Source organism: Oikopleura dioica, chromosome PAR (genome assembly GCF_907165135.1).
Source record: "Oikopleura dioica chromosome PAR, OKI2018_I68_1.0, whole genome shotgun sequence".
Classification (NCBI taxonomy): Eukaryota; Metazoa; Chordata; class Appendicularia; order Copelata; family Oikopleuridae; genus Oikopleura; species Oikopleura dioica.
Genome location: NC_137293.1, coordinates 6,362,735 through 6,385,633, shown reverse-complemented (window position 1 = coordinate 6,385,633; position 22,899 = coordinate 6,362,735). Strand labels below are relative to the sequence as shown.

The following is a 22,899-nucleotide window of genomic DNA, read 5'->3' as shown; positions in this document are numbered from 1 at the left end:
GCAGTTTGTTTCTTTCAGCAGATCTGACAAAGACAAGATCCAAACAAAGCGCTTTTTTGAAACAAGAGGATTAATGCTTTTCAAGCTGAGCTTCAGAGTTGAGTTTATTAATCAGGCAATAACGGAATATTTACAACAGTGACAATTTGAACTTTATTTTTATTTGAAAAACGCTAGGAGTTAAATAAATAATTGGTCATTGGTAGCAAAGTTGAAATTATGTACAAGGATAATCATGGAACTGTTGATTTTAGTAGCGTTCTGGAAGAATCAGGCCTTTTTTGTAGATGAACTGGAGAATTTCTTGCTTGAGAGCTTTGACATCCTCTTCTTTTGCACCAAATTTGCTGCTCATTGTTGCCAGCGTATCGCGCCAGGAGCGTGACCAGATGTCCCTAGAATTTTTCTTGAATAAATCATAATAAAGAGCAAAGACTGACCGTTTTCTTTCGCAGCGTTTTTCGAAGATTGCATACACGAATAGTGTCACAATCACATCGTCTCGTTCTTGGGCCTCGTTTTCTCTGGAGAAGTTGAACTTCGCCGCAAATTTGCCGTTTTGTTTGAAGAGTTCTTTGACGAGCATAGGTGGGTGAATATCTTCTTCGAAGGCCAAGTACTTTCTGATTTGCTCCCAAGTTTGCTGCTTGCTTCTCCAAATCCAGGTACGATCAGCTAGAGAGTTTTAGAGAATGTTGGACAGAGCCTATAATTTCTTACCTTGAAGAAGAAGAGGAGTAAAGTTCTTGTCCTCAGGAATGTAGGTCGGTTTGGGCAAAATGGTATTCTGGTATCTGACGCCGTATTTGTTCTGCTTCCGATGTTTTCGCATCGCACTTGCTCCTCCCGCTGGTGGGGGCTTTCCGAAAGTCGGACGTCGTTGTCCAGGGACTCCCTGATTTCCACCAGCATAATCTCCTCCTTGTGGGCGACCACCGACTCCGCCAACTTGCACGTTGTGCGCGAAACCCTGGTTTTGTCGGCCGGAGCCAAAATATGCATCGTAATTTTGAGCAGAGATCTCTTGAATTTCCATAGGCCTGATAGCCTCTTCATTAGCCCTTGCTTGATCTATCACATTCTTTGCCACTCCTTCGTTCATGTCGAACCAGCCGTAACTTGTCTTTTTAAAGACCATGATTTTGGTCTGAATTTAATATATAACTTAAAAATATCTCTATTGCTAGGTACCTTCAAGGCGAACTCTGTGAGAAGATCGTAGCCGTTGATTTCAGGTATTGGATATTTAAAACTCGACAAAAAGGCAGATTGTTGATAACCATAACTTTTCAATGGAAATAACGCATCATTGTTTCTTACATTTTTTTCGACATTGGAAAGTAAAGTAACTGCATCACTTTAATTAACAATAAGAATCGGGATAAAAGATATTGCTTACCTTATGTCGATATCAATGAAGTGTTGAGAATTTATTTCTATTATGACCTTTACATTATCTTTGATTTCCTGTGGCGTGAGATCTGGAAGATGATAATGCACACGATCATTGCCATAAATTTGAAGACTTTGAAAGCGGCTAAGATATTGCAGATAACCATTTCGAATAAGATGTTTAAATGGTTCATCATTTAGTCCAAAGAGTTCCCATTGTGGTAGTAAACTGTCCCTTGTTAGCATTAATCCAGGACCTAAAAGTTATAAATTATAATGAAAAAGTACAGATTCTCTACCTGGAAAGGCAGCTAAATCATCTCCTTCTCCGTCAGTTAGCTTGATGTCTGTCAGCTCATAGTGATTGAGTTGAATATGATCACCAAGTTTGAGCATTTCACTTTGAAGTCGATGTCTCAAAGGCACGTGAATGAAACTTCCTTTGCCGACTCTTGCAAGCTCGTCACATCCCATTTGGTTTGAGTTTCTGCCAACTCCAACTGCAAAAAAACGGAAGGCTCCTGCTCGAGTACCCGCGGTTTCATGCTCAATAATTGTTCTCGTTTCTTCAAACTCATCTGCAAGAAAATTCGCATCATTATTCCCTTGAGCCTGCCTTGGCCGACCAAAAAGTCCATCTGTGATGAGAATGAATATTCGATCTTTTTCTGTTCGTCGATTTATCGCAATTTGAATTGGTTCTAACAGCTTTGTTTCGTTCATGTTTGCTGTAAATCTGCTCATCTCAATTTCGACTGGACTCTGGTTCTGGTCATTGTGTAGATCACTTGCTGTAAATTCATCCCTGTTGTTGAGCATCAAGTATTCACTTCTTGAACCAACCGAAACAATTCTGAAAGAATCGTCTTTTCGAAGAACACTTCGTAGAAGTAACAATGTTCCATAAACTGCCTCCCGTAGTGGTTGACCAACCATTGTTCCAGATCGGTCGATAAAGAAGGTCAATTCTCTTGCAGTCTTGCCTTGTCTTTCTATGGATACATTTTTTTCTTTTAGCTTTTCTTCGATCATCTTGGGCGAAATGTCAAATGATAGAATGTTTCCATAGTTATTGGGAAGTCCATCGATTCGGACTCGTTCCGCATATTTTTTGCTGTCCTTAAAGGATTGCTCCTCATTGCTTGAATTATCGTAAGTGACACTGATGTTGAGAATCGCAGAGTACTGCCCACTTTGAGAGATATTCGGCCTGCCATCAGGAAAAGTGACTTTATATTCATGCATGTGTTCCCCACCAGAGTATACGCCAAGATGCATATTTTTAACTGGCGTTAGTTCAACATTTACTTCATAATCGTCAACAGCTGCACTGAGTTCGATGTTATTGTCAGTTCCGTGAATCATTCTTATAGTTATGTCTTCGACAAAGCGATGACTATGAATATATTGCACTTGATGATCTGGGCGGTATCTAGTTCGGCCAACATGAAGTGGAAGACAAGATTCAAAAGTTTCCGCTTGTGGACGTGCTCTTTGCATCGTTTTGCCAAGTACAAATTTTACTTCGATAGAGCAACAGCCAATTGGACAGGGGCCGAAGAAATATTGAAATTTGTCGCCACGATCTTCGAGTTCAATTCTCGCTGCGGTCATACTCTGTCTATTAGCGTAATCAAACAAGACTTTCGCTTCCTAGAATAATTTTTACGCAGAAAGCTAGGGTAATCCTTACTTTGACTTTGTATATTTTCCCTTCAAGTTTCTGGATGACACCATTATTTTCGTCGAAATACGTTGCTCCTACTGCATAGACCTTTTGAAACGGATCTCGTGGAAACTGGAATATCGAGCCAGTGGTTTCATCAGCTGGTTCAGAACTATTCTTGGTCTTTTCCATCGTTCGAAAGAGAAGCTTGTGTTTCTGGATTAGTTCATATCCATTGACATCGATTCTTATTTAATTTTTAACTGATTTTCTTACATGTCTTCACTTACTCAATTGTGGATGGTTCCATTAAAACGCATTTTCTTAGGCAAGCTCCAAGAACGTTGGAAGGTACATTATGATAATCCTCTATCGATGTGTCCATATAATTATCTTGCAGAAGCCTTCCTTGATCATCGACATCCATGGGCTCCCCCATGACTCTATTCTGTCTCTACCTAGTTGTATTCTGACAAAAGTAGCTCGTCTGATAGAAAAAGGGAAAGACTTTCTTGTGATTCGCGTTTTTACGTTTGGCGATTCGCCATTTTGGTCGTTAGCAAATATCGTAAAAAGGGAAAGTTAGTAAATATGCCACGCTTTACTCTCTTAGTCAGCGTTGGAATAATTGCGCTTCGAAATAATACCTCATAGTCACGTGTTCAAAAGAGGTAAGGCTGTGAATATGTACTTTATTACAAGAATTGAACTTTTTTCAGTAAAATTTTCATACATCTGCCAGGAACTTCTTTCTTAACTGAAGAAATATAGTCAAAAAACGAAGCGATTGTTTGAAAAATTACCTTGCATCGAACCTCTTCGTCTTTACTTTTATATTTATGGTTCCCATGTGGATTCATGATTTGATCCTCCTAAGATTGATGTTAGTCCGTTTCAGTTGAATGAAGTTAGACCTGGTATAGCCTGTGGAAATTTGAAACTATGGAAGGCACGGGCAGGGCAATACAGAGGACACCACAAATCGTACAAAGAAATCCAACGACTTTGCCAAGTGCAGTGATTGGATACGTGTCACCATAACCGACTTTTGATGGATAATCTTGCTGTTCAAATAAAAGAAAGGTCATTTTCCTTTTTCTATCTATCCCTTCCTGTCGTCATCGTAACAATCGCCCACCAAAACGACGCTGGAATCGAAGGAAACATATTCGGATTATCCGCAACTTCGCAGAAATATACAAAAGTCGCGAACAAAACCATCGAAACAATGAAGAATAGCATCAAGAATGAAAGCTCACGGAGCGAAGTCTTCATTGTTTTTATGAGAGTGGAGAGATTTCGGGAGTGGCGGGATAATTTCGCTATTCGGACTATTCTAGCCAGACGAATGACTCGCAGGATCATGAGAAAACTACCGTTGTCAGTGCTGAAATATTTATGAGTCCTTGTTGATCTCAATTTTTTATTGAAAACGATTGAATTCCAGCAAGTTAGGGTGATGGAGGGTTTATATTAATTCGCGAAGGTTAGTAGCTGGTTAATCTATTGTTATTAGGATTCTAGGGCAGCTACTGTGATATTTACCTTGATGAAGACGCTAAAAAATATTTTTTAGATTTGCAATTTTCAATAATACTTTTTGAATACAGTATTCACGACGAATTTTATACAACATTTTTTTAATACTCATTCTTACTTTTCGAAAAAGTCGGGAGAAAAACCAAGAGATACTGTAAATCACAGCTGTAGATTAGCTCTCAGAAGAATCTTTGCAAACTTACTTGTCTTGTCATCCATGCAAAGGACGGTCTTATTGATGCTTGCGTCGAAGATAATGGTGATGTAGTAGGGAACGATGGCAGCTAGGTCGACAAGATTCATGAACTCGGGAACGAATCGGCATCTAGGAGATATTCTAGCGCTAGGAGGGGGAAAAAGCTTACCTATCAGGCGCCGACCAGAAGCGTAAAACGTACTCGATCGTAAAGAACGTTATGCAAATTGTCTCGATCACCCAAAATGGAAAAGTGTTGCTAGAAAAGTCTCTTCAAAAATTCTAGTGCCAAGAAACCTTTCAGGGTTGTAGTCTTTCATCTGATAGCGTACAGGAGTTCCGTTTTTATCAACTCCAGGGTAGCAGTTTCCTTCTTGAAAAAACGGAATCGTTTCCAAGCAAAAGCTGATTGTCGATAGCAGAATGAAGAATATTGACAGGACGTTTATGACTTTTGCTTTCAAAATGGATCAGCAGCGGGAGCATCAATTATTGAAATCTGAGAATTCTGACCCGCTTCCTAATAAACTCGTCTCGGGCTTTTCGAACAAATTCCAAATCGCTTCGCGGCTTATTTTGTTAATGAAAATGAGTCGCTAGAAACTGACCTTTGGACACAAAGTGTTCTTTTACCGCCCATACAGAATAGAATTTGCTTGTTTCTGTCTTCATCCCCTAGCGGCGCTAGAATTCGATCCGCGAGTCCGTAGAAGATGACTTCTTCGACAAAGACCTCTGCTTTGGTTGAAAAAATGAGATCTTGAAATCAAGGAAGAGAGAATTTTTTTCAACCGGAAATCCCATTGGCACATCTAGCGGTCTCCAAATGAAGCCAGTCTGATAAAAGTACAGAATCGCCGGGAATGAAGGTAAATGACGATCGAAAAAGTAGACATCTTGCGCTTCATCGTATCCATCCGCCAGGCTCTAAAGACGCTTACGGCTTAGTAAAAGTAAATGCCAGCATAAGGGCGCTTCTACTTACTTTGTCCGTGAGCATGCGGTAGAGGCGGGTGTTGCGTGCCCGCGCTGTTGACGCCTGGTTCCCACAAAAATTTAATGATCAATTAGGCAGATAGACAAGCGCCGTAAAAACAACTCACTGACTAGTGAGTTTTACTATAAGTTTTTTTCGGTTACTTTTTTGAAAAAAAAAATTCTCTGATAAATTTTCTCATACGCAAAAATTAGGGCGTCACTATCTTAAAATCGCTATTTATGACTGTTAGAACCATCCCTACTGTTTTTTCTTGCGTGACGAAGACCTGGCCGCATATCGATATTTTGATTCTTTTCGTGGATTCAGGATCTATTGGCGTGTCTAGCCGTGCTCTCACCGCTTGGTTGCTAAAAGTGTCAAAAAAAGATCAGCCTCCTCAAATTTTGTTAACAAATACCCAAGAGTCTGATTAATTTCATCAATTCTGCTGGGCATTTTTCTCAATTTCCCCTTGACAAATTTAAGCCCCTTTCGTTGTAAAAATGGCGATGGTGGTAGTGGAAATTCTTTGTTTAGTCTGACTTTCTATTTATCACTAGAATTCTCTAATTTATGATCAAAAGCTTTCCTTGTCCTAAATCTCCTTGAACAAATTTATTTGCCCATATCTTCCCTGAAGCGGAATCAAAAATTTTATTTTCAAAAAAAAAAGTAAATTAATTGGTCCCTGACTGGAATTCCAAAATTTTCAAATGTCTAGGTCAGGTTCTTTCTATTTTGATCAAAAAACGGAATAAAAAAGTGGAAAAAGACCTTTTCCTGAATTTGCTTGATCTCTACGTCCCTCCTAATACCAAGCGTAACTGAATTCATTGTCGCTTTTCTCCCAAAAACTCTAACCACCGGGGCACTTCTTGCTCTTTCTTTTATGGGCACGAAGGTCAGTTCTAACCCTCTTTTATGGCAATTTTGACATGGGAAGAAAACCGTTTGGGCTTCAAAGAGAATAGGAATGAATGAAGAAACGGAAGAAAAAGACAAAATGGCAAACAGTCGATTGTCTACTAGGTTACTGTAACTGTTACAGTCAGAATCTAAATGAGAGGCCTTTCAATTAAGGGTGTCAACAACGATCGAATAAGGGTCTGAATAAGAGTCTGAAAATATGCCCAAAATCGTTGTTGATACCCTTAAGCTCATTCAAAGCCTGACTCAGTTTTTTTTACACAGGTTTTCGAGCCGATTAAAAAATCGGCGAAAGAATCAAAAAATCTGTGATTTGATTCTTCAAAGACGAAAATTAAAGACATTAAGCGGGCATAAGCAGTCCTCTAATCTGCCCCAGATGAACATAAAATTTGCGGTTTTATTTTATTACTCATGATTTATTGCCTCCAAACAAGGACGGTTCTAAGAGTTAACTACCAAGAGCAGTCAATAATCATGAAAGAAAAGTGCTTGACACCCAGGACCAAGTTTTATTAATTGGCTAATTATTACTCTCATCGCTCCCAGCTTTGAAAATTTTACTTTTCGCAACCTTCCTTCTATGCTGGCCAAAGTTATTTTTGACGTCATGTCTGACTTTTGACAAACTGAAGCTCTGGTCGTCAGACGAGTTCACCATTTTCTTGGCTCCAGTTTTCTCTATAAATTATTTCTTTCTCTCTCCCTTTGTTTTCCTAGTCTGTAATTTGCAATTAAAGCTGATTTGCTCTGATTTGCAGCTTTCAAGTCAGAGGGAAAGCAGCATTCTGATCGAAAAAAATACGACTTGGGTTTATTTTCTTGCGTTGTTGGAGTTTAGGCGGAGTTTTTTTTAAAGCTCTCTGCGGCAGCTCATAATGTTACGGCTGCTCCAGAGCCCCTCGGGGGTCAATACTACTTTATCACTGCTTAATGTCCGAATTCAAAAGACACCTTGGTTGCTGCTCAAAATAATTAAGAATTATTCAATTATTTCAAAGTAGAACAAAGTAGAGAAGCCAAAATTTCGAATAGCGAATACCGCAAAAAAGATGGAGCAGAGAAACTTTCACTAAACTGACGAAAAGGGGAAAAAACAATTGACTTGACACCCTTATTCTCAAAAATACCCTAACCATTACCCTAACCCTAACCCAGGCTCGACAACCTGTGTAGAAAACCTGAGCCAGGGTCTGAAAAACCACGGGCAATTCTTTAGACCGAGTCTGACAGACCCTGACTCAGGTCTTCTACACAGGTTGCCTAACCCTAACGCTGCTTTCAAAAACTTACAGTTGCAAGCTCCTCCCGGGCATATTCTCTTCCTTGATTTTTTGTTTTCTTTTCACTCTTTTTATTCAATTATTATCAATCAAAAAATAATTGTTCCCATTAAATAAGGTTCTTTCAGTATCAAGTTCTTTTCAAAAGTGTCAGCGGTTGTTTCCTAAAGGATGTGCAGCAAACTTTTGAAAAGACCTGTGACCTTGAGGGGCGCCATCCTATGGTGAGACTCTAATTATGCCAAAATAAATCAGGGTTGTTAAAAGATCTGAATCCGCCATAACTTGGGCTCATTGCTTCGTGCTTCCTTCCATCAGACACGGGGCTCTTCTCCCTCTCCCCAGTCGATTTTACGCTCTCCAGCTGATTTCTTAATCACGTGTCAAAATTCTAAAGCAAAGAAGAGCCTATTGATAATCTGCTCGGCTAATTACTTGTTTATTGCGGGGAAAAGGTTCATTGCGGATACTCTGCTAGTAAACATTTTCAAAGATCGTTTGTCTCGAACTTTGAGCTACTGTATGATTTCACGGCAGAGGAATACTCTCCTACTTGACCTTGAAAAATTCATGAATTGGAAGATGAAGGCGAAAAGCTGCGATTGATGCTGAAAAAACTGGCGCTAGAAAAAGAAAGGTCTGCTTTTTCTACTTCTGAAAGTTCAAAGACTTGGATTTAGCTTAGTTTTTTTGTAAATATATAAGCAGTTTATTTTAATTGAAGTGGTGATCGCTCTCGTAAATTTGAAGAAAGTCTGCTTACCAACCACCACCTTTTGCCATAACTTTGATGGGCTTAAGTGTGACAGACTCATTTCCGATCTTGCATTTCCGATTGGATACATTAATGACTTCTAAGAATACTTCAGAATGCTAGAATTCATGCTAGAATGCTACTCATTATCATTTTGACGAAAAAATTCAGTAAATACAAATCTTTAAAAATACCACCTTTTTTACCTCTCTGGCTATCGAAAGCTGGTCTTATGGGGAGGGATTCACATGGAATATTCTTTTGTATCCTGTGCCTAAATAAAGTGCCTATTTTTAATGAATACTGGATGCTACTACTTTGCTCGACTTCGACTTCCAAGTCTGGACTTACAGAATCTCCATTTCAGCAATTCATCATCAATAGATCTCTTTCTCCAGGTTCTTCTTCCTTTTTCTGTCTTCGAACAGCAAACAGGCTAAAAATACTTTTCTGAAGAGCGTAGCACAAAGGGCGGCGAAAAACGGCTACGGATTCAATTTCAGTCGACGTTCTGCGTAACTCGACGTCGCTTTCCTTTTCTCGCTGATTTTGCACATGCAGAGCTCTGAGATCGTTATGAAGATAATTATGTGAAAATAACCTTTCTTAGTTTTTTTCCTTCATCATAAATTAGCGGCTTAAAAAGTAGTTATAAAGGCGCCTTGAAAGTGTTACGCCGGATAATTATTATGATTGACGATAGTTAGACTATAAGAAAAGGTCGGGCGAACCTTCGAATAAAACATGCTTCTCAAGGACCGGCATCTTATACAGTAGAAATAAACATAAGCCCCCACTATAATCCTTTATCATCTGGGCTCAGCAACCTGTGTCAGGGTCTAGAAAACCTGAGTCCAGATCCTAGAAGAAGGTTTATTGAATGTCTTCCAGGAACCTGACTCAGGTTTTCTACTCCCTGACACAGGTTGCCGAGCCTAGATAAGTGATACCAAAAGTCAAGACTGCACTTTTCTTTGACCTTGACAATTTGTCTCTGCTTCCTTCCGGGGCATTTCCTTTTAGTCTTTGGATATCGTTGTTTGTAGGAAGAGAAAGCAAGGTGTTTTGACTTTGATAATCAATTTCAAGTTGAATTTCAAGGCAGCAGGATTATCAACAGTCAATAGTCGAAAAAGCAAAAACCGTTCTAAAGAAGAATATTTACGAATTCCGTAAATCGATTGACAATTGTTTTGTCCCTCGTCAGCAAACCAAATAAATCTCCCTGTCCCAACGCATTTATTCCTCAGAAGCGCTTCTCCGCTGCCACAGCGCTCCATTTTCACTTTCATAAATTTCTCGGTTTCGAACACGTCCTTCACTCGCCGAGAAAACCTGAAAAAGAGAATTTCTTCGGCAAACTTTCCAGACTAAAAAAAAATGACGGGACTTTTGGCTAGTTTCGCGTACTTGAGCGCTGTTAGGTTCAATTCAGATGTTTTCGTTGTTGATGTCAGAACTCCAGTAGGTAAGTCAATCACTATTATTAATCGTATACGTTATTATTAATGGTTACATAAGATGTTACAGACTATATCAGTAATTCACACACTGAGTCGCAACTTTCATAAGGTTAAAATTAGGTTGATTTTTTCGATTTATTCATTGAATTTCAAGAAAATGTATATAAATTCTCAAAGCAAAATGCACATTTATTGTCTTCATCTTGTCCTCTAACAAAACATTCTAGAGGTCAGTGCTGGCTACATCGAATCCGCGTGGGGAGCAAATGTCCCTTTATCCGTAATTTGGCGAAGCTTTAAACTCCCTGCTGATGAGTTCGAATCACGATTTGGAGCTAGAAAGCCCTCCCTCTCAGATGAAATAATTGTCACTTGTCGATCAGGAGGAAGAAGCACCGTCGCGCAAAAGATTCTCGAGGAACTCGGTGAGAAAAGGAAATTCACGCGCCAGGGGGTTAAACAGGTTAAACTTAAGGATACACGAATGTTTTGAACTTCAAGACGGAAGACGGCAAAAACGGCGGGTACAATTACTGGCTGGCCGAAAGCGCAGCCGCCAAAGCTCACAGCGATTGGCAGGCAAATCCAGAAGTTGCGACGATTTCCGGAAACTAACCTTTTCTCTGTTTATAAATTTCAAATTCCTTCTTGTATAAAATGAAAACAGCAATAACACGTTTTGAATTTTCTTTAATTACTCCATTACTAATCAACTGAATTCGAAGCGCAGGCTCGAAATCCGGAGCAGGGTAATTCATTGTTGAATGGAGCGCGAATTCAGCAGTCTTCTGACTGAATTTTTGAAGCAAGAAAAAAGAGAGTTTATTGTAATTGAGAATTTCCAAAAACGGAACTTGACCGAATTATTGAACAGTAAATTTATTTTTAATTTTATTAAATTTTATTGAAAGTAAATTATCCTTAACTTTAAATTAATTAAATTAATTATTTTTCAATTATTTTAATTATTATATATTTTAATATATAATTTTCTTATTAATTATTAATAAAATAATCATAATTTAAACAACTTGACCTTTGCACTAAAAAAGTCCAGTAAAAGAAAATTTAAGAAAAGCAGGTCGCGCTGGGCAAATTGAAAAAATTCCAAGCTGAGTGTTTCGAGCTCCTCTTGGGCGTAATAAGTACGTCACACGACTTCTTGATGCGCGCGTGCACGTTTTCTTCGTGAACTCCTCTCACTCGTTGACAGGGCGTAATTACTTTCGCCGGAAAGCGCATCTTATATCAGCTCCATCAAAAAATCAACCCTTGGAAAAATTGAAGAGCGGGTTGAATTCTGATGTCGGCGCGATAATCTAGCGCTGCTGGGATAGGTACTTGGTAAGATAAAGATAAGGAGCTGGAAAGCGCGCTCCACGTTGACTCTGAAAAGTAAACGAACGTCGGAAACGGTCAGTTAGTTTAGTCAGCCACGGGATGGAGCAGAGAAACTCCTCAAAATATTATTTCAAAAAGTAACCCAAGAAATGTCCGAGGAGCCAAGAAAATGGAACAAGACCAAAAATTGAAATGCATTTTTGGATGACCAATAAGACTGCTGTATTTGGTCTACCAGCCAATCAAAACCCTGATCCATAAAATCACTTCCATTGTTTGGTTCTGCCAAGAAAACGGTCAAACCAAGTTATGGAAGTGATTTTATGAATCAGAATTTTGATTGGCCAGCAGGCCGAATGCAGCAATCTAATTGGTCATCCAAAAATCCACTTCCATTTTTTGGTTAAGTCCAAAAATACGATATTTTCTCGAGCGCTCATTTCACTTAGAGCGCCGAAATTTTCGTTCCTAAGTACGGGCGGTTCACGTATCGACAAAGTGTCTCACATTTTTCGCGAATTCTTCCGATTTCTCACAAATGTCTGCAGGAGCTTGAAAGTCACTTGAAATTCTAGCCCCCTTCCTCCTCATTAGCAGCACGATATTTGTTATTGCGAATTCTAGTGCCTCAAAATTACAAAATAAAGAATTTCATTTAAAGGTTCTCTTAATTGGCTCCATTTTTTGAACCATTCATTTTGCACCATTTGTATGAAGAAAGAAGACGAAAACGAACGAATGAATGAAAAAAATATTTATTGAACTGTACAAAACGCAAAATTAAAAACGCGCACGGCTTTGCCCCGCCACCCTTAAATTTTTTAAACCTAAGGGAGCTTCGATGTGGCGAGAGGTTTTTTTTAAGGGGACCACGTGACCAAATGAGATGAGCGAAATTTGAGAAATTTTTGTCTAATTTCCAAACTTTTCGGAATATATATAGTTTTTTGATGGTCGAGTCCTTTTTAAAGCTTCCCTTGGAGATTAAAGGGTGATACCCTTAATTTCCAAGGGAATAGGTTTTCTGCGCCGCGGTTTTTCGACTCGAAAAAGTCATTTTCCGAGTCGAAAATGGCGCGCGAAAGATGCAGGAGGCAGGATGAAGATAGTAATTTTCGTAAATATGTATAAGAGTCTATATACACACACCCTCAGGGCAGAACGCGCCTTCCCCAAAGGGCGGAAAAATGTAAAATTGAAATGTACAAAAGATTTCGTTTTTTTAAAAACTCGTCTCATGAGGTCTAGTGCGCCACATCGGTCAAAAACGTAGCGCTTTTAAATGCGTCGGGAATTTCAATGTCACTTTTGCAGATGATCTTGTAAATGGCTTTCTTCCACGAGGGATCGACGTCGCGGCCTTCTTTGATGTTTACGAAGAACTCGCGAAGGCTCATCAGAGCGACGTCAAGGAACTCTTCTGGCACCTAAAAAGGACGGTTATTTTTGGCTCCAGAAAGTTGGACCGCTAACCGAGCGGGTTCAGTCTTTTTTTCGTGGAAAGAAGCATAATGAAATGAAAAGAAAAGCGAATTTAAGGGTGTTAACATCGATTTTGATGAAAATGAAGATGATGTTGACACCCTTAAGAGCAAGATATTAAGCGGTGGCTAGTGACTGAATCCGACTGGGCGCGGATAAAAACCTCAAATTCGTTGGTTTTATTGTAGTGGTTGTTCAGCGCCTTGAAGAGCTCGCTTTCTCGGGTGACTTTCAAATCAGCGGCGTTTTCAATTCCTTCGGAAAGAGCATGTCGAGCGTATTTCTCGATCTAAAAGAATATGGTTAGTCAGTGAAGTAATTTCATTTGAAAATGGGTTCGAAATCCTGTGAAGAAAACCTGACTCAGGGTTTTTAAGATTTTCAATGAAAAGCCGCGTAGCGGCCTTTTTAAAATCGAAGCCGCAAAGCGGCTTCGCCAGTTTTTTTGGTAGATTCAGACAGCTCAGTTCGCGAAGCCGCTTAGCGGCTTCGTTTTTTAAAAAAGCCGCTACGCGGCTTTTCTTTTAAGCTGATCTGAAATCAAGGAAGAGAATGGTCAAAATGTTTACCTGAATGTAGAAGAACTCTCGGAAGTTGGAGAACCATTTGATGAGTTGAGAAGTTGTGGCCCGGTTAAACTAAATAGGAGAAGTTACAGTTGGTGGAAATTCTAGTGAAAGGCGCTTTTGTAAGAACGTAGAAATAAAAACAATCTATTGAGTCGATAATTCTGCATGGTGAGTATGTTTGCGGTCGGGAGCGAAGTTGCGGTGGGGGAGAGAGTCTTCACTCCTCCTCCTCCACGGCGGTTTCGGTTACGAGCTCCTCTCGCGCAAGAGTCTAGTAGCGGAGGAGGCGCTACTACACCCGCGACCACATTGCACGTCTCAGAACATCGCCAGCTCAACCAAGCCGACCACAAAGTGGTCCAAGTCGGCGTACTGGCCGACCGCAGCGCTCTGTTAGACGCGTGCAGCGGATTTTTCAGCGATAAAACTAGAATTTCAGACGAAAACGCAGAAACACAGACATTTGGGATTATCATTTTTACAAATGTAAAAATTTTTACAAAAGTTTTTTTGGCCGTTTCGGGCGAAAAATCATAAAAATTTTGAATACAGTTTATTTTTATAATATTTAAAAATTTAATAATCGATTGCTAAAATAAATTTATGATTTCTTCTCCAGTATTCAAGATACTGAAATAAGCTTTCTTTATCAAACAAAATTTACCTTGACATCCGGGAAGAAAGTCTTCAAGACGTTTGATGAAGGGTATCGAGTGTAGAAAAACATCAATTTCGCCTTCTTCAAGTGATGAGGAGTGAGACCCTCTTGCGGATGAGCCGCTCCGAAGATCATCGCCTGTTCGTCGGACATTTCGTGCTCCGATTTAATCCGCCCAGTGAGTGGATCGATCGACAAGACTTGAAAAAAAATGTTAATTAAGGGTATAACGGGTGGTTATTTGAAAATTCCTTCCGGTTAAGGAGCATGGCAATTTCTAATTGACCATGGAAGAAATCGCAAATTCCATCTTAGATTGTTTCCACTTGGATAACTCAGCCCAGCGGTGGTATTTTTGGTTTAACCCGTGGCGGACGCACTTGCACTCAAATCCTGACACGCCTAATTGAACGCACGTTTTCGCCAAGTTCAAGAAAGCGAGATAAGAAAAAAAACGCGCTGAGAAGTGGGAAATTTTGTTTGCCACGTCTGCCAACTTTTTGTAAACAAAAGTCATGTTACCGCGATTCTGGGTTGAGCCGCTGGATGCTGACAGGTTAAATATTAGGAAAAAATTGACCTCTAAGAAGTTTTTCTTTTATTTTTATTTCTAGCGTTTTCTGAAATGAGATAATTCTAGGGAAGGGGAGAAACTGATTATTTTATCGTCTAATTCAATTCTGTCAAAATTGTAACGTGACGGGGCCTCCAAGATTGTTCAACGGAGGCCAGCTGTGTCAGTATAATTGACAAGGGCTTGGACAAGATGGAGGGATGCGCGATTCTCGCGAATTTTTTGATTTCGCGCCTCGTTTTTATTCTACAGGTGGGGAATTATGAATGTGCTACTTTTCAGTTCGACACGTTAGATTTTCTAGTCGGTTTTCTAGGACTGGAAACTTCCAAAGCTGGAAAAGAGCAAAAATGAGATGACCTTTAACGTGAGCCGCAGTGGGTAATTTGGATGAATGCGCGAAAATGAAATTCCAAATCAACTTTGGCCGCGAAATTCTTATAGGTTAAGATCATCTCTCCCTTGAATTCTCTTGTCCGATTTATTAATCCCATTTATTTGCAAGACCGTAATAATTCGCGAGATGAATACTTACAGGGTCGGCGACCGTAGGTTTCTGTGGCAGAGTTGAGCATTGGGTTGTATGGGTAGCTTGATTGAAGAGCTGTGTACGGGTAGCCGAGCGGGCGAGGAGCTTCTCTATAAGATTGACTGTAATCAACAGTTAATATGAGCTGAGTAGCTATGAGTTGATATTTAGGGCATTTTTGGATATAAGGGACTTTGATTGGTGGATAAAATTAATTCTTTTTCTGATTGGCTCAGATAACTAACGCTTGTTTTTGATTGGCTAGACAATGAATCGCAAGCTTCTTATTGGTCAAAACTCCCTCATTCTACAGAAATGTCCTACCCATCAATCTAACAGTAGAAATAAGTGATGATCATTACCGTTGGAAAACTTGCGGCTGAGTGGCTCGAGCGGCCAAGTGCTGTGAGAGAATCGCCTGATGCGGAGTTGGAACAGACGGAGTATGTCGCGAAGTGAGCTGCTGGAGCTGCTGAGCGCGCTAAATGCCCGATTATCTTCTGACTTTTAAACAAGTTTCTCTACCTGAGCATGAGCGGCGAAAGAAGCGATCGAAGGAGAAGCTGATGAGATTGTGCTTTGAGCAGCGGCAGCAGCAGCGGTGAGCATTGGCTTGGCGTCTTCGATGATTTGGCGAGTGTCGACGGTGTCCATTGGATCTTCCTGGTGGAGGTGGAGTCGGTGCTCGTGGAATGCTTTTCGCTGGTTTCGCAGGCTCTCTTTGTAGTTGCTCGAGACTTTGTTGCAGACATCGGAGACGACTGTATCGACGAAGCTGTGCAAAGTAGTGGAGAGATCAGCCTTGAGTTTTCGCATCACTTCGTGGTCAGGTGACCAAGGTCGAGGAGGAGATGAGCCGTTGGAATTCGAAGCCGCATTGCCGGAATCTTCTGACTGGTCGGTTTCGGAGTCCGAAGTGTCCTTACTGTAGATGAGGTTTCGAATTGAAAACATGTTCCGCGATTGACTGACTGGAGCATCAACATTTACGACGTCAATAAGCTGGGTGAAAAGGTTAAGAACAAGGCCGAGGATAAAGATAGAGTACCTTAGATCGCTTCATCTTTGGCTCTTCGTCGGAAATCGGCGAAATTGACCGAGCATTTGTGGAAGAATCGTGGTCTGATTTTCGGTCGGAGAAATTTTCGCAGCCCGAATCGTTGCCAGATTCATTGGTGGGCGAGTCAGCTTTCTCGCCATTGTACTGTTGGTACTTTTCCAATTCGGAGATGTGTTTTTGAAGGAGCTAATTCGGAAGGTGTAAGGAAGGAAAGAGAAAGGGTTGAGGGCTTACCATAGCCTTGACGGAATGCTGGTCCAGTTGGGACATGTTCAGCTGAGCAGCTGCCATGAGGAGGGAAGTCTCTATTTACTTCTCGCTTTTTTCGTGAGTTGTACTCTCTTAGTTTCTTATTGAATCCAAGTCTTTCTTTCTTGGCCTTTTTTCGAAAATTTACAAAAGAAAAAAATTTTTGGTTTAATATTTTTCGCTAAATGTGTGTGCGTTGAAGAGGGTACACGTTATGCGTTTGAATGGTCAGGGATCTGGACAGCGAGGAAGTGGCGGGAGAGATGAACGCGTGGGTGAAATCTCGGAGGAGCTCGAAATCGGCGGTGCAAGTGGGGGCGCGCGAGCGCGATTCTCCTTCCTTCCAAGCCTTGACCAATGCGGGCCCGTGCGCGCGGTGGCGCTCTTGCTCCACTTTCCGCGCCGATCTGCGGACAGCGCGCGCACGCGTGTCACACTTACCAGCTCCACGTTGGAATTGTTTTACATCCGCCGTAACCTCTCGCAATAACGCTAATCACCCCCAAAGGAGCCAGAAATGACACGCGCTCGATATGGTTGGTAATTTAGCAGTTCCAAAAAGGAGATAAAAGATTCTCTGACTAGCTATTTCGAATCGATTATCAGGGGAAAGAAAAATTTAAAGAAAATAGAAATTTTGATTTTTTATGAATTCTAGCTCAATTTTATAAAAGACAATTCATCATTTTGACCGTCAAAAAGCTCATTCTTCAAAAAAGAAATCGAATCAAGCAACTCCGAGTCGCCTATCTTTGTTAATCGATAGATCCTCTTGACTTGATATTGATACAAGTAGTGTACCGCCCTTAATGTATGTTTAACACTGTTTAAACAGGTTTAGCCGCTTATTGCTAATTTAACAGATCCTCAAAAGTAGATTTCCACAGGATACCAATCTGGCTCCTTACGGATGTGGCTTTTGTCGCCTCATCTGAGACGTGTTCGGATCATCCACTCGAAACAGAAGAGCATTAATCGAATTCACTACTTACCACTTACCACTCATGTCTTTCAGACGACGCTCCTCTCTGAAAATAATACGTACTGCCAGTTACAGTTAAACTCGATCAGAGGCCCCTCTCAATTTCGGCGGGAGAACCTGAGTCAGGGTCTGAAAGATCTTTACTGAAAAGCCGCAAAGCGGCTTTTTTAAAAAAGGAAGCCCGAAGCGGCTTCCCAAGATTAAAACAATAGATTGGAATGGTTATTTTCAAAGCGGCTTCGTTTTCTAGAAAAGCCGCTACGCGGCTTTCCAGTAAAGATCTTTGAGACTCTGACTCAGGTTTTCTACACAGATTAAAATAAATTGGAATGGTAATTTTTCGAAGCCGCTGCGCGGCTTTTTAGTGAAGAATTTTTTCAGAATCGAATTAGATTTTCTACACTAGAATTCCCTTTTCCCTGGGCTTTATCAAATTGTCAAATTCGTAAGAAAATTTCCGCGGCGCCTAAAACCTGGAATGATTTATTTTATGAATTATCCGCGAAGAAGCAAAAGTAAGTTTTGGAAATGGAAAAACGTGAAATTCGCGTTTCTGGTGGAACGTTTTCATCGTGGTTTATACAAGTGTCGTCTAAACGGGAAAGGTGAAAATTGGATTTAACTTTGGTTTGGACAGCGCACTCGGCGCGCCTCCTCCACCAACCTTCTCAGGAGAATTTGCGGTCGCCGCTCCGCACCACCGCGCCGAGTTATCCACTACTAGACGCCAGAATAGTTGGATTACTATTCTGCCGTAGTCGAACTTGGACGGACACTAACCGACTAATGTCATTAACGGAACTGAGCTTCAACGAAATAATGGAGGCTCAAATTCTTCCTTAGACTTTTCAGCTTTTCTCCAGTAAGAATACCTGAGTCAGGGTCACAAAGATCTCGAATGAAAAGCCGCGCAGCGGCTTTCTTAAAAATAAAGCCGCGAAGCGGCTTCACAAAATTTCTTTTCGAGCCAAATTTTAAATTCTGGCAAAAGTAACCTTCCGAGGCAGAATTTGAAATTTGGCTCGAAAAGAAATTTTGCGAAGCCGCTTCGCGGCTTTGTTTTTAAGAAAGCCGCTATGCGGCTTTTCCTTCAAGATCTTTTAAACCTTGACTCAGGTTTTCTGCGAAAGTTAGGGGCTCCTCTTCTCTCGGGACCCTTTCCCCCTTAAAATTATCTTAAATAAGTTCCTTCAAAAGTTTCTTGAGAAGGAATGATGTCCAGTATGCCTAGTTAATTCAAAGTAATGGATTCCGCACTTGATTCGTCGCTTCCATTACAGTTGGAAGAACACTGGAGCTACTCCTGGTGGAGGAGACGGCGGTGTGGTGTCGAGCTGCTGCATACTGCACCGGACTAGACTGCACTTGACTGGCCGCCGCTGCTTTACGACGGAATCGCAGAGATCGTGAAAATAGGACTCATTTGACAAAACCGCGGCGAAACTTTTCCTTAGACGCGCAATTACGACAGCTTGGAGCAGCTCCCGTCATCAACCACATTTTCGCGAAATTCACGGTCAATTCCAAGCTCGTTTTCATTGAACTTATCATATAAAATAGACGTCTAGAATCAATTTTTCAAGTCCAATGCTGACCTCGGACTGCGTAAAAACCTGAGTCAGGGTTTCAAAAATTACTAATGAAAAGCCGCGTAGCGGCTTTTTTCTAAACGAAGCCGCGAAGCGGCTTCGCAAAATTCCATTTCAATTCATTTTTAAATTCTGGCGAAGCCGCTACGGCTTATCATTAGAGATCTTTTAGACCCTGACTCAGGGTTTTCAATCTCTGGAATTGACCGTCAACCCTTTTTTCCACAAATCTAAGCAAAGTAAATCCTTCCTAGCGGAAGCGATTTTCCACCCCAAGGCGTCTCCTTCATGAAAAGGAATCAATTGTTGTTTGGTACGCTAGAATTTGTATACAGTACACAAGCCTTATCACCCCTATCAGGCCCTAACCTTCGCCACAGTTCTTCTAGGCATCACTTTCATCCTTCCAAGTACTCAAAAGCACACAAAAGCAAAGAACCGCAAAAGTCACAGAAAAAATTTTGAATGCACTTCAAAAAGCGTAAACAACCACAACCAAAAGAGATGTGTGATAAAGAAGAAAAAACATTTGTTGTGTTCGCTCCAAAGTCAAAGGAGCCCAAAACAGAAGGACAAGTGCCCCGGCCCTCTCAATTTTTGAATTTTTCCTTCGAGAGTTGACAGCCTTCTTTTTCTAGTTGAACAACGGAATATTCATACCTTCGCAGCGAATTCTTCGCTCATTTGAATTTGGAAGAAACAGGTTCAAATGAATAAAATGAAGAGGAGGATCAGCTTGTTTCGGGACAGTTGGGTTTTAAGGGTTTCTAGCTGCTGATAAAGGTGCTCAATTTGAAATAAGGGGTCTCATTTAAAATGAGTCATTTTAACGGATTTTTGACATTATTTTTCGGGTCGAAAATCCGTTAAAATCGCCAATATAGAAATTTGATGAAAAAAAAGTTTCTAGAACAAAATTGTTTATTTTTCAAAAATTTGAAATTTTTCTTTTTACAATCCCCTTTTATTTTATCAGTAAAAAGAAAATGAAAAAAATTTTTTAAGTAAACAAATTTGTTCTAGAAAATCCGTTAAAATGGGGACCGCAAAATCTTCTGATAACACGAAAACGCCCACCGAATCAGAAAGAAGAACTCTCCACCAAAAAAAAAGAATGCACCACCGCCAAGTTCGGCTGTAAGAAACCAACAAAAATGAGCTAAATTCATGACAGTGGCCGATTCTATTTTTCGCTAGAATTGAAGAGACGAATAGTTTTGCGCGCGTTTTTCTGCCGTAATTTTCGCGAGCTGATGATTAACGTGGATGGACTTCCTCTTGGCGGTGGTGCTCTGAGCAGGATTCGGAACCCATTAGACGCGATAAGCACCCGCTGAGGGGTGATTTAGATTCATCAAGGCGCCGCTGATAAGGAGGAAAAGAACCTTCAAGTTCTCAACATTTCTTCATTTTTGACACAAAATTCTTGTTCTTCCAGAAGCGACCGCAGAAGTGTGGCATTAGACAAACCACGTGGTCCTAACTTCCGCCGCCCGTTCACGGTGGTCAACTCATTTCAAACATCCGAAAATCGCCATTTCCGACACTAGTTTTTGCGAAATGAAAATATTTGAGGCTGTGTTTAATGCTGAGTGAATATTTGAACGCTTTATGTTCCAGCTGCTAGCAGATTATTTTACCACCTGAGGGATCATTCCTCTCATCAACCTAAAAGAATAGGAATTGGAAAAATTGGAATACGCTACTCAGAATAGCGATTAAGGATCTACCTACTAACTATTTTTAAATAAAATAAGGATGTCAATACGTTATTTCTCCCAAAAAGTCGAGACTATCCTAATTTATTAATAATATTCAATAAATATTGAATTATTATCAAAATTAAGATTTTCTCGACTTTTTGCGAGAATTAACGTATTGACACCCTTATTTTACATGTTCATTAGATTAAACAATCGCTTGCGGTTTCGAGATTCTCAATGAAAGCCGCGCAGATTGCGGCTTTTCTAGGTTTTTCTCGAATCCGCAAGGGGTTTTTTGACCAAATGATGATGTAAAATAAGGGTGTGAATACGATAATTTTTTCTGTGGAAAATATCCTTTTAGAATTTCAAGGAATCGTTGGAAATCCTTTAATCCGGAAATTGGAAATTGAGCAATTTATTTTAACCGCCTTAGTTTTGTTTATTTAAACCACCCTTAATTATAACCCAGTAAGACTCAAGGGTACACCCTTCGCCTTGCACCAACCTTTTCCAATATCTTGGTTAGTTTTGATTATTAAGGGTGTCAGGATTATTGAGGATGCTTGTGTGTTGTTGATTTAACGGTCGCGTTCGATCGTTAATGGGGCGCGTTTCCGGAGGTGGAAAATTAAAGACGGTGTAAGTCTAAATTATCCCGACTCTCGATAATTTTTAATGTTTCGCTGGAATAATCGCAGCTCGAATCAATGTCAAGTGGCGAATTAAGGAGACGTTAATACAATCGCTCTTCGATTTTTCGCAACGGACGATTATTCTGACTTGCTTCAACTATACTTAGAAACATATTCTTCCGAATGGAGCCATTACTAGCCGCTAATTACAGGCAGAGGCGCCTATAAGCGAGCTTAACTTGATTTTATCATGTAATATTGAATAAATCAATGACCAAGAAAATCAGAAAATTCAAGTTATTTCTTGAGCATTTCTCATTTATTGCGAACCGGCTAAGCTAAATGCCAAATTGCTAAAACATTTTTCTTCAATTTATTCCGTTTTTTTACAGTAGCTTCCGGATTTGATCATTTTTCTTCATTTTTCAATTTTCAATTGACGATGATGACGGACATGACTGGGTTGACGCTGATTTCAAGTCGGAAAAGGAGGTTTTAGGAATGGTAATTTGGATCAAACTCTCTTTTTGAAAGATGTCAAAATTGATGGTGCGCAACTTTTCGGGAATTCGGACATGTTCCTGTGAATCCAGTAGTGAGCTGCCAGTGTGAATATGAACGCTTTTTAAATGGGTTTTTATAAGATTTTAATTCAGAATTTTTTATTGAAAAATACCCATTTCCTGAAATAGTGACAGAAAGAAGGATCATAAGAACAATCGAAATAATCTTGACGATTCTGTTTACTTCCTCCATCTTAAACTTCTCTCCCCTTCTCTTCTTTTTTGAAACTGAAATCGTAAAAAACGCACCAGCATAAAGCAAGCAACTGACCCTTGATTCCTCGACGCGTCAAAATCAATTCCTCAATTTGACTGACTCAGTTCGAAAATCGGTACATTTACGCTTTTGAATGGAACTGCTCAGCGGCCACTTTGTTAAAACATGCTTATCTGGGGATGTTTTCCTGAGACGGACAAACCTTCGAGGCTTTTGGAAGACGTCTTATCAGTTATAACCCAACGTGATGATTTTAGGTTAACTCATCTTCTTTATTTTAACTTTCCTGGCGATAATAAAGCCTAAACAAACAAAATATCTATTTGTAACTGGCACTAGAATGATTATCGACCAGATTGGCGGTTTACTCGGGAATTTATTTATTTGCGTTGCATTGTCTATCTTTTCCATTTCAAACTTGGTGCCGCTAGATGTGTTTGTGCCACTTGAATATCTAACAAAAAAGAAAGAGAAAGAAGTGACTGACCGGTCGACTTTCTTTTGAAAGGTGACCGCGGTGACCCGCGCGCTCAGCTGTGAATGGCACAG

General features: G+C 40.3%; 3 protein-coding genes across 4 annotated transcripts; 1 reads left to right on the top strand and 2 right to left on the bottom strand.

The window, feature by feature from the left end:
- Positions 1 to 92: 92 nt before the first annotated feature.
- LOC145703673 (uncharacterized) lies at positions 93 to 3,576 on the bottom strand. The gene is made up of 8 exons (XM_081781057.1): positions 3,349 to 3,576; positions 3,086 to 3,305; positions 1,692 to 3,045; positions 1,400 to 1,649; positions 1,192 to 1,357; positions 721 to 1,147; positions 441 to 675; positions 93 to 395 (listed from the first exon to the last, which is right to left on the bottom strand). The coding sequence occupies exons 1-8, from the start codon at positions 3,495 to 3,497 to the stop codon at positions 251 to 253; spliced, it is 2,946 nt and encodes a 981-aa protein (XP_081637183.1). The 5' UTR covers positions 3,498 to 3,576; the 3' UTR covers positions 93 to 250.
- Positions 3,577 to 10,000: 6,424 nt separating this feature from the next.
- Positions 10,001 to 10,863, top strand: LOC145704449 (rhodanese domain-containing protein CG4456-like). The gene is made up of 3 exons (XM_081781907.1): positions 10,001 to 10,204; positions 10,427 to 10,624; positions 10,675 to 10,863. The coding sequence occupies exons 1-3, from the start codon at positions 10,117 to 10,119 to the stop codon at positions 10,812 to 10,814; spliced, it is 426 nt and encodes a 141-aa protein (XP_081638033.1). The 5' UTR covers positions 10,001 to 10,116; the 3' UTR covers positions 10,815 to 10,863.
- Positions 10,864 to 12,279: 1,416 nt separating this feature from the next.
- LOC145703968 (uncharacterized) lies at positions 12,280 to 16,905 on the bottom strand. 2 transcript variants are annotated; one of them, XM_081781383.1, is made up of 9 exons: positions 16,647 to 16,905; positions 16,401 to 16,598; positions 15,878 to 16,354; positions 15,715 to 15,833; positions 15,359 to 15,474; positions 14,256 to 14,449; positions 13,592 to 13,660; positions 13,186 to 13,311; positions 12,280 to 12,967 (listed from the first exon to the last, which is right to left on the bottom strand). In XM_081781383.1, exons 1-9 carry the CDS (start codon positions 16,701 to 16,703, stop codon positions 12,785 to 12,787), a joined length of 1,539 nt encoding a protein of 512 aa, XP_081637509.1. In that variant the 5' UTR covers positions 16,704 to 16,905; the 3' UTR covers positions 12,280 to 12,784. The 2 variants fall into 2 exon arrangements, with proteins under 2 accessions (XP_081637509.1, XP_081637510.1); XM_081781384.1 differs by having other exon boundaries at positions 15,359 to 15,462.
- Positions 16,906 to 22,899: the final 5,994 nt, after the last annotated feature.

Coding starts and splice junctions, on each gene's coding strand:
- LOC145703673 (XM_081781057.1), bottom strand. CDS start 3,497: ATGGGGGAGCCCATGGATGTCGATGATCAAGGAAGGCTTCTGCAAGAT. Junction 1,650..1,691: donor TGATTTAGCTGCCTTTCCAG/GTAGAGAATCTG, acceptor TATAACTTTTAG/GTCCTGGATTAATGCTAACA. Junction 1,358..1,399: donor TTCATTGATATCGACATAAG/GTAAGCAATATC, acceptor TGTTAATTAAAG/TGATGCAGTTACTTTACTTT.
- LOC145704449 (XM_081781907.1), top strand. CDS start 10,117: ATGACGGGACTTTTGGCTAGTTTCGCGTACTTGAGCGCTGTTAGGTTC. Junction 10,205..10,426: donor TGATGTCAGAACTCCAGTAG/GTAAGTCAATCA, acceptor AAAACATTCTAG/AGGTCAGTGCTGGCTACATC. Junction 10,625..10,674: donor AAAGATTCTCGAGGAACTCG/GTGAGAAAAGGA, acceptor GTTAAACTTAAG/GATACACGAATGTTTTGAAC.
- LOC145703968 (XM_081781383.1), bottom strand. CDS start 16,703: ATGGCAGCTGCTCAGCTGAACATGTCCCAACTGGACCAGCATTCCGTC. Junction 16,599..16,646: donor AGCATTCCGTCAAGGCTATG/GTAAGCCCTCAA, acceptor CTTCCGAATTAG/CTCCTTCAAAAACACATCTC. Junction 15,834..15,877: donor CTTTCGCCGCTCATGCTCAG/GTAGAGAAACTT, acceptor TCGGGCATTTAG/CGCGCTCAGCAGCTCCAGCA.